Source organism: Chinchilla lanigera, unplaced genomic scaffold (assembly GCF_000276665.1).
Source record: "Chinchilla lanigera isolate Chin_1 unplaced genomic scaffold, ChiLan1.0 scaffold00152, whole genome shotgun sequence".
In the NCBI taxonomy this organism is placed as follows: Eukaryota; Metazoa; Chordata; class Mammalia; order Rodentia; family Chinchillidae; genus Chinchilla; species Chinchilla lanigera.
Window position 1 is genome coordinate 1,987,399 of NW_004955553.1, and position 10,234 is coordinate 1,997,632.

The window sequence follows — 10,234 nt, forward strand, 5'->3', positions numbered from 1 at the left end:
AGAAAGAAAGAAAAAAAAAAAAAAAAAAAAAAAGAACAACAGAAAAAAAAGAAAGAGAACCTGTGGTCTATGGGGCTGTGAATTATTCATATTTTAGAGACCCTCGTTGGGTTTTGGGATGGAAGAGGGGACCAGGGGAAGACTCCAGGAACAAGCAGAGGCGGGGCAAGAATCCCATCTCTCCCTGGGCTCCCTGCAGAGGGAGCTTACCAAGGCTGGAACTGGAGAGGGAAGGCAGCCCTTCCCCCCACCCCCACCCCCTCTCGGCCTCAGAGGTCCTACCTTGTTGGCCCCTCCAGGCATGTGACTCACCTGACCCCAGCCCTCCAAGGAGACCCCACTTATTAACAGGAGCAGACCTGACCACCCACAGGCTCTCCCATGCACCTGTCTGCCCTCAGCTGACCCTAGCTTCCTGGTTACCTCTCCTCTACCCACTCCAGCTGGAACCAGCAACCTTATTATTATTCCAGGTCCTTCCCTGGGAGGGAAGAGAAAGGGAAATTGTCAACCTCAATGACCCTTGAATATGCTGCTTGGAGCTCTAGCTCAGGGCCAAGGGAAAGGCCAGGCCTGGCCCAGACTATGTGGCTTCTTGACCTTCAAGGTTGGGGTGGGCAGTGGGGCCCTCGGCCCACCCTTTGTCACGCAGCAGAGAGGAGCCTGGGCGGTGGCTGGGAGCCGAGAACCCCCACTCCCCAGCCAGCTTTGGGTCACCGCCTGGAACATGTATACCAACACCTCTGTCAGTGTCCATCCTGTCTGTCTGTCCATCTGTGGCTCACACACACGGACATGTTCATTCAGAGTACTGATGAAATCTTTTTTTTTTTTTTTTGGTTTTTGGTTTTTTCTCCGGTACCGGGAACCGAACTCACAACCTTGCGCATGCCAGGCAGGCGCTTTGCCGCTGAGCTAAATCCCCAGCCCCTACTGATGAAATCTTAAACTTGAATGTGTCATTGAGCCTTTCAAGCACCCCCTCCTGCCCCATGCGCACATGTTTCGGAGGGGAGGAAAGCAAAGGAACACAAAGTGCAAGGTCGGCCCAAGGCTGCTGAGCGATTTATGGAGAAGCGGCACCCACCCTGTGTGCCCTGCCTGCAGATGGAGCACCTGCCTCTAGGGCCCCGCCCCAGCCCCAGCCCAACTCCATGACTCAGAGCTTTTCTCAATGTCACCTTTCCTGAGTCAGGCCAGACTCACGCGTGGGGAAGGTGTGTGGGCCAGGAATCACACCCTGTCCACACCTCACCTCTCCTGCATCAGCAAGGACAGCTCGTCAGCCGTGTTCACTTGATTGCCTCTCAGGAGGGGCTGCCTGCTCACCCTGGCACTGCCACACACATGTGTAGGCATAGGCACCCCCACACTCTCTGACCCTCTGGCCACACTCTGGGAGACTCACTTGGAGAAGCTCAATTGTGTGTGCTTGGGGACAGGCCACTGGATGAATGCGACCCCTGCAAGGTGTCTAGAAGTGGCTGGCTGGGCGGGCTGGTTTCTGGTGGTCAGGGTATGGGCTGGTAAGGAAGCAGCTGGGATGGAGGAGGATGGATGTTCCCTCGCTGCAGGGAACAAATATCTGGGTGTGGAGCTGGGGAATTTTGAAGGGGTTTTGGTGGTAGAGCTTTGAGGACTTGGGTGTTTTGGTGCTGGGGGTTGAACCCAGGACCTTGCACACAGCAGGTTCACACTTTACCCCTGAGCCACAGCCCCCAGCCCTACGTGTGGATTTGGTGGTAGCTTTGGTAATGATGAGAGAGGACAGAAACTCCCTGGCTTGGTTTTCTCTAGAACATTCCAGAGGCCAGAGCAAGAAGGTTCAGGATGGTCCAGGGTCTTAACTCAGTTGTACAAGATGGAAGGCAGAGGGAGGGCAGTGGCCAGCCTTCTAAAAGGTTAAAGGCTGGAGGTGCTCACCACGATTTAGATGCCCTGGGGCAGCCCCTCTGTGACAGACCCGAAGCAAGAGGTGTCCATGCGGGTCGTGGACAAATCCTGTTTGACCCAGATGGAACCGGCTGTGGGTTCTCAGGCAGTGAGAGGCCTTGGTCTGTCCCTCCGGGGATCCTTATTGGAATCAAACATGGCTCAGTCCAACCCCTCACTATGTAGGGGGAAAAAAAACTGAAGCACAGAGAGGGATCAAGACTTGCTCAGGCCCCATGGCCAGTCTGGGTGGGGCAGAGTGGGCATCTGAATCCAGGCTGGCAGGCTCCAGGTCTCATGCCCTGGGTGCCCCCGGCTAGTCCTTGCTGGGTGCCTCTCCCCCACCTCAGCATCCTCATTCCGCTGCCGCCTGCTGACTATCTGCTTCCCGCAGGCCCCCTGTGCAGCTTCCTGGTGGAGCGCTATGGCTGCCGAGCGACTATGATGCTGGGCGGCGTGCTGGCCAGCCTGGGCATGGTGGCCAGCTCCTTCTGCCGCTCCCTCAGCCAGCTCTTCCTCATAACCGGAATGATCACAGGTAACTTTCACTCCACCTAAAGCGGCAGCCAGGAGGGGGCAGAGCAGGCAAGCCCCTTCATCTTCCTGAACTGCAGGACAAGGGGACGGGAGAGGGTCGTAGGGGCCTGGCCTGGGGTGAGAACTGGCAGATGTGAAACAAGAGATAAAATGCCCCAGACACTTGGAGAGGGAAACAGAAGAAGGATAAGTTTGCTGTTCTCAACGGGGCTGCCACAGACATGTGAGTAATGTATTAGTTGTCTGTCACTGAAGCAATACCTGAGATAAGCAACTTATAAATAGAGAAGGTTTATTTTGTGTACAGTTTTAGAGGTTTCGGTCCGCATGGCTTGGGCCTGTGGCGAGTCTGCAGGTTACGGCAGGAAGCACTTGGTGGGTCAAAGCTGCTCCTCGCAGTCAGGGAGCAAAAGAGGAAGGGACTGAGGTCGCACTAACCCCTTTCAAGACCCCCAGCGACCTAGAGACCTCATGCTAGGCTCCATCTCTGAACATCTCCACTACCTCCCAACAGTGCCAAGCTATGGACTGAGTCTTTAGCACATGGGAGGTTAGGGAGACATTCAAACCATAGCAAGCAGAGAGTAGCAAAGGTGAGGGAATCTGGCCCAAGGCTCTGTGAGGAAGAGTATTCCCGGCAGAAGGAACAGTGAACACAAAGGTCCTGAAATTTAGGAGCAGAAAGGGGCAGACGTAGGAATAGGGGGTCCAAGGGGTGCAGTGGAGGTGAGATGGAGGCTTAGCTCATAAAAGACTGTATAGTGATACGGGAAGCCATTTGAGGGGTTTGGTAGAATGGTTCTTGCAAGGTATCCCTCTGGGGATGAGGGATGAGTCTGTAGGGGTGTCTGTAGGGGCATCTGCAGGGGTGTGGCTAGGAGAAGCAGAAAAGGCAGGAGTGTGACCGTGAACCAAAGGGGTCGTAGCTTGGATGAGATGATGGAAGTGATAGGAGGAGGTGAAGTATGCATGAGAGGTCAAGGATGATCTGAGGTTCAAAGAGACAAGGTGACACCAAGGATTTCTGCCGTAAGCTGCTAGAAGGGTGGATGGAGCAGGCATCAACTATTATGGGGAAACTGTCAGGAGCAGGTTTGAGGAAGACGGGAAGCTTGGGTTTGAACCACCCTAGTCTGGAGTTCCAGGCAGAGGCCCTGAGCTGGAATGCACAGTTCAGGAGTCATGAGATGGGTGAAAGCGAAGACTTGAGATAAGGAATCACTTAGCTGTCACTGAGGAAATGAAGCTGACAGCTGAAGAGGCCTGAAGCTTGAGCCTGGGCATTCCAGGGATCAAAGGCCTAGACAGGAAGTCACTGGAAAAGTAGGAGGATCAGGAGAGTTTCTCAAGAAGGGATGATGTATTATGCACATTCCATTACTGGGACAAAATACCTGACAAAAACAGCTTATAGAAGAAAAGGTTTATTTTGGCTTATGGTTTCTGAGGTTTCAGTCCATGGTTGGCTGACCTGAAGGCAGAAACACGACTTCCTCTTAGCACAGAAGCAGAGAGCACAAGGAAGAGACAGGGAGGAAGAGGCTGGAGACAAGATATAGTCCCAAGATCATGTCCCCATGACCCAGTTCCTTCAACTAAGCCCCACTTCTTAAATTTCTACTACCTTCCAATAGTGCCATCAAATTATGGTCTCATCAATGGATTGATCCACTGAAGTTAGTCTTCATGATCCAGATCAACCCAGAAAGCTGTGCCTCTGAACCCACAGACTTTGAGGGGACATTTTAGACCTTCCATAACTAATGATAAAGTGTACCATGCTCCTGATGGGTTGGATGAGATGAAGGCTAGGCTCACCATTGGCAATATGGCCTTAAAGACCTTGATAAGAGTGTGTCTGGTGTGAAGGGAGGATCAAAGCCTGATCAGAATGGGAGCAGATGTTAAATTTAAATGTTAGGCTTGCCAGCCAGGCATGGTGGTACATGCCTATAATCCCAGAGTTTGAGACACTGAAGCAGGAGGATCACAAGTTTGAGGCCAGCTGGGCTACAGTGAGTTCAAGGCTAGCCAGAACTACAAACAAAGACCCTATCTTAAAAAAGGCTTCCCTAGCATGGCTTGGTACTCAGTACAGGATTAGAGAGATGGGAAGGGAGGGAAAGAGAACAGGAATGTAAGAATTAGAGAATGGCAAAGATAACACTTCCATGTTTTATTGCTGTTGTGGTGGTTTTGTTTTTGTTTTTGTTTCGTGGTGCTAGGGATGGACCTGAGGGCCTTTTGCTTGCTAAGTATACATTCTACCTCCAGCCTTTTCCACACATTTCTATGTACAGGGACCAGAGAAATGGCCTGATATCCAGCAGGACTTGTAACATAAAGAGGATTTTTCTCTCCATACTGGGGACTGAACCCAGGGCCTTTGCACTAACACTAAATCATGTCCCCAGTCTTTTTTTTTTCTTTCTTCTTTTTTCTTTTTTTCAGATAGGGCCTCACTAAATTACCCAAGCTGAGCTCAAAACTTGTGATCCTCCTGCCTCAGCCATGTGTGGCTGGCAAGGTGCTAGCCTGGCTGCAGGGTAGAAGTAGAGGGCTGGCCACTAAGAGCACAGCGGGGGGTGGGGGTGGGGTCATCCAGATAGGCGGCTGAGCGTGAGGATGGAGAGGCAACATTGGGCACACAGAGGAAGAGGCCTGCACGGTCACCTAGGAGGGCAGGCAAGTGGATGACCAAGGGAGCCGCAGCAGCAGGGGCAGCCCGGGACCCACGCGAGCTGGCAGTGGCGCATCATTCTGAGCTTTGTCTCTGGTGCGTGCACGGCTGTGTGGGTGCAGCAGGGTAGTCAGGCATGGGAAAGGCCTCTGCGCGGGAAGTGGCGTCTGAGCTGAGGTGGGAGTAGAGAGTCAGAGGAAAGCATTTTCTAGGCAGAGGAAGTGGTAACTGCCAATCTGCCGAGGTAGGGGCAGCTTGGTGTACAGAGGAGGAGAAAAAAGCTTTGGTGGCTTAACCCTAGCGAATGACAGAGTGGCCTGAAATGCCATCCGAGAGGTGGGCCCGAGCCAAACCACAGAGCCTTCTGGGCATAGTAAATACTTCAGTTGTTTTTCAAGTGTGACGGGAAGTCTTTCAAAGGTGTTAAATGGGTTTTTTAAAGGTCACTGTGGTACTGGGCTGAGGGGAACCGGGTGCTCCTGGCAGCCTTGGGAGGGCAGCTCCAAGGGGTGGGCAAGGCAGGCAGATTAACATCTTCAATCCGTAGGGACTTACAAATGGGTCTGGGCTAGACCTGAAGGAGGCAGACACAGGACATGACCCCAGGACCCTGCTCTGGGCACAGCTAGCAACCTCCTGAACACCCCTGAGCTGGTCTCCCCTCTCGCACCACAGGCCTTGGCATGAGCTTCAGCTTCCAGTCCAGCGTCACGGTGCTGGGCTTGTACTTCATCCGCCGGCGGCCGCTGGCCAATGCACTGGCCTCCATAGGCATCTCCCTGGGCTTCACCGTCTGGTCCCCATTCGCCCGCTACCTCTTGGAGAACCTGGGCTGGAGGGGCTCCTTCCTTATCTTCGGGGGGGTCTTCCTCCACTGCTGCGTCTGTGGGGCCATCATCAGGCCTGTAGCCACCAATGTCCCTGAGACCAAGGAAGATCCCCCTCCCCGTTCCAAGACACCAGCGCAAGGCTGCCTGGCAGAGTATGGCTCAGCCATCCAGCACCACCTGGCCTTTGACATCCTGCGGCACAATATGGGCTACTGTATCTACACGCTGGGTGTGACATGGATGTTCATGGGTTTCTCGCTGCCACATATCTTCCTGGTGCCATATGCCATGAGGTATGGAGTGGAGGAGTACCAGGCAGCCATGCTCATCTCCATCTTCGGCTTCTGCAACATCTTCCTTCGGCCCGTGGCGGCACTGGTAATCGGCCGGCCGTACTTTGCCTGCTACCGCAAGTACTTGTTCACCCTGGCAGTCCTGCTCAACGGGGTCACCAACCTGGTGTGCACAATGTCGGCCAACTTCTGGGTGCTGGTAGGCTACTGCCTGGTGTACAGTGTGTCCATGTGTGGCATAGGCATCTGCCTCTTCCAGGTCCTTATGGAACTTGTCCCCATCAACCGGTTCCCCAGTGCCCTGGGGCTCTTCTCCATCAGTACTGGCATTGCTGCCCTCATCTCCCCACCAATGGCTGGTGAGGCTCTGGGAGGCATCCAGGGGTGCCCGGGTGGGGTGTGGGTGGGGCAAAGTAGAACAGTCTGGACAGATCTGAGCCCCGTTCAGCACCATCTCCAGGGGTAGGGAGTCGGTGTCTGTGATTTTCCCAGGTACCCTAGGACAGCGGTGGTGAACCTGTGGCATGCGAGCCACAGAGGTCTTTGGTAGCTCTGAAAGTTTCACCATCCCCACCCTCACCCCGTTCCCCACCTGGTGGGAGTAAGAACACTTGAAATTATGGGTTTTCCCACCAGCCCTACCTGAGTTCATCTTCCTCTCCACACCTTAGTTTTCTTATCAGTGAAGGGAGGAGGATAGTAGAATCTGCCTTATGGGCTCCCTGCACTCCCCTGAGTTAAGTAGTAAAGGACTTAGTAGAGAACCTGGCACGTAATAAGCGCTATACATGTTTCCTGTTAATGTCCTGGTTCTCCTTCTTCCTATCAGATCTGGGCAAGTCATTTCCCTCTCAGAGCCACAGTGTCAGCTCCAAATGCAGAAGAGAAGCTGGGTGCGATGGCGCATGCCTGTAATCCCAGCTACTTGGGAGGCTGAGGCAGAGGACTGCAAATGGGAGGCCAGCTGGGGAAACTTGGTAGCTTAGCAAGAACAGTTCTCAAATATTCATGCAGGCCAGTCACTAGGCGCACATGGCCAGAAACCACCCTCTCGGGGCTTACATCCTGATGGAGGAGCTGGGAATGACCGCTACAGTGATTTATGCTCAGAGACAAACACACAGAACTGGGAAATAGAGACGCAGAGGAGAGGGAGTGCCAGGCAGCTGAGAGTGACTTTCAGAGTAAATGAGGGAAGGCTGGTGAAGCCCTGGGCGGTGGGACAGTCAGTACACAACACATAGTGGCAGTAATTATGGGAAGAACGGGGAAGTTGACGCCAGCCTAATGGGACTCCCCCGAGTGTCCCACTGTAAGGCACAGTTTCCAAGGCAGTTCTACAAGCACATCAGTGGAGGGAGGGATCCAGGAGGAAGGGTGGGGCCTGGGAGGGGCTGAACAAAATACCTGACTCCACCAACTCTATTCTCCTTGCTTTCTAGGCTTCCTGCTGGACACCACCAGCAACTTCGCCTATATTTTCTACATGTCAAGCTTCTTCCTCAGCTCAGCAGCACTCTTCATGGCTGGAGGCTTCTATTACCTGCAGAAGAAGGAGCAGAAAGGCAGGCAACCCAAGGCAGAAGGAGCCATCTCAGAGACCAGCCCAGTGCACGGGCCTACCCCCGACGGCAAGGACAGTCCCAGGAAACAGCCACTCCTTGAGATCGTGACCAGTGTCTGAGGCCTGCTCTGAGAGTGACATTTCTTCCAGCCAGCAGAATCCAGGAGCAGGCCTTTCTGGCTTTCTTCATTGGGTCCGGGAAGGTGTCTCTGAGCCCTGCTGGGGGCCGTGATGGCAAGCTCAGCTTGGCGAGTGCTTACTGTAGCTGCTATGCCCCAACACACTGGACCTTCCCATCCAACCTGCGGCCCTCCACCATCCACTGTCCTGTCCTTCTGTGGCCTCAAGACCGTTCTAAAAGAGAGTACACTTCCTCCAGGGGCATAAGCGATCGACCTTGAACTGTAGGACAACCAAGACTGTGGGTGTGGCTGCGCCACACAAGAGGCTGATCTCACACTGACTGGAACCCTGGGAGGAGCAGCAGCAGAAGGGCAGGCTGGGAAGTTGGCCAGAACGTGGGCTGGGGACAAATTGAAGGTCAGGTGGATCACCTGCCTGCCCTTGGCAGGAAGGAAGTCCTCGGCTTGGGTCTCCAAATCTGGGAAGTGTGAGGAGTCCCTTGGTACCTCAGCAGGGACTGCTCCAGGGTCTTCTCTGTCTCACTCACTGGGACCCAAGGAAGCCAGATGTTTGACTGACCAAGGGAAGGGAAGGGTTGCTAAACAGCCCAAGTACCATGTTGAAAACAAGACTACATTTGCAATAGAAGCCCTGTGCTCCCCTCCTGGCCTGCTAAGGCCTTTCCCCCTACTGTGTTATAAGTGTCAGCCCTATAATCCCAACACTTGGGAGGCTGAGGCAGGAGGATCACTGTGAGTTTGAGGCCAATCTGGGCTACATAATGAGCTCAAGGACAACATGAACTACAAGAGAGTCCCTGTCTCAATAATTAAAAAATAAACCAGGTGTGGTGGCTCACACCTGTAATCCCAGCACTCGGGAGGCTGAGGCAGGAGGTACTCATGAGTTCAAGACGAGCCTGGGCTACAAAGTGAGCTCAAAGCCAGCCTGAACTGCACAGCCAGACCCTATCTCAAAAAGACAAGATTTAAAAATTAAAAATAAAAATTGAAACAAAAGAGAAAGAAGAAAAGTGTCAACCTAGGACAGTAGATGGCTGGGCCTGGGCCTGGGCCTGTGGCCTAGAGGCCAAAGCTATACCCCTCACACGTTACTTGTGTGCACTTTACTTGTGCCTCCCTGAAGGCAGCACCAAGGCTGGCTGTAACCCAGGCTTGTCCCAGCCAGGCACCCAGGAAGTGGGAAAGCAGTTTGTTTAAACTGTACACAAAAACGTTCCCCACAGCAGATCGTAAACTCTGAACTCATAAAACTGAAAACAAGCCTAGAGTACATTTCCTCCCTTCCCCCTTCCTTTCTCCCAGCTTGGCCGGAGGTGCTCGGTCTCAGGCGGTTTGCTGATTCAGGCTCAGCCAAGCTCCAGCAAGAAAATCTTATCAGGAGAAATTACTTTATTTTCATCACCTGACCGCAGCCTTCCTCCTCCACATGTCCATCTGGCAAAAATAAGCATCCTTGGCTGTCCTGTGTCCTGTCTCCTCCCGGCCCTGCCACAAGTGCCCCCTTATGGCCAAAGGAGGTAGCGCAGCAGGCCGCAGAGGGCTCTGGACCTGAGTTTTGTATTTCACCGCCATAACTCTCTGCACGGGTCTGGGCAAACTGTTCACCGTCTCTAGGCCTGGAAAAACGTGGTTAGTCTGGATAAGCCAAAATCTCTGTCAATTTGAAAAGTATCAGTTGGGAATGTTGGCACACAGCTGTGATACTAGACTAGGGAAGCTGAGGCAGGAAGACTGAGAATTCAAGGCCAGGCTGGGCTACATAGTGAGACCCGGTCCCAAAACAAAACAAAACAAAACAAAAGTCTGACTCTGAGTGTCCTGAAGAAACCCAGTGCCTTTCAGCTTCCCACCCAGTCTGAGCTCAGCTACCGACTACAGCATGGCCCATCTGATTCCAGAACCACACTTAGCTGATTCCCTGAGACTCTTCTAGACAGGGCCTGGGGCCATTTGTGTGGGGGAAGGCTTGGGGCTCACTTTCATCCTGCCCCCAAGTTCTGGCCTCCCAGTACCCAGGCCTCTGCTGCTCTGTCCCCTGAAAGGCAGAGAAGACCCTTGGCCACCCTGAGCTGAGACACTTCCCCAGGCCACACGGGGTAGTTACAAATGCCAAAGGGCCTGGGGCTCACTCTGAGCAGGAAGGGTACCTCAGCACTCAGACTAAGCTCAGAAATCCTGCCCCAGCTGTGCACTGGGACCCATCCCAGGTGGGGGCTCCTATTCCCTGATCCTCTGAACCTTAGTGCCAGGTT

The 10,234-nt window shown here is 53.5% G+C and overlaps 1 protein-coding gene across 5 annotated transcripts in view; it reads left to right on the plus strand.

The window, feature by feature from the left end:
* The window catches only part of Slc16a5 (solute carrier family 16 (monocarboxylate transporter), member 5), a 26,800-nt gene extending 18,028 nt beyond the window's left edge, over nucleotides 1-8,772 (plus strand). For 4 of the 5 annotated variants that reach the window (XM_013508644.1, XM_013508646.1, XM_013508645.1 and 1 more), the window contains 3 exons: nucleotides 2,327-2,470; nucleotides 5,825-6,631; nucleotides 7,715-8,772. In XM_013508644.1, the coding sequence (XP_013364098.1) occupies nucleotides 2,327-2,470; nucleotides 5,825-6,631; nucleotides 7,715-7,956 (1,193 nt within the window). In that variant the 3' untranslated portion in view covers nucleotides 7,957-8,772. The remainder of the gene's footprint in view (nucleotides 1-2,326; nucleotides 2,471-5,824; nucleotides 6,632-7,714) is intronic. The other variant, XM_013508647.1, reaches the window with a different exon arrangement.
* Nucleotides 8,773-10,234: the final 1,462 nt, after the last annotated feature.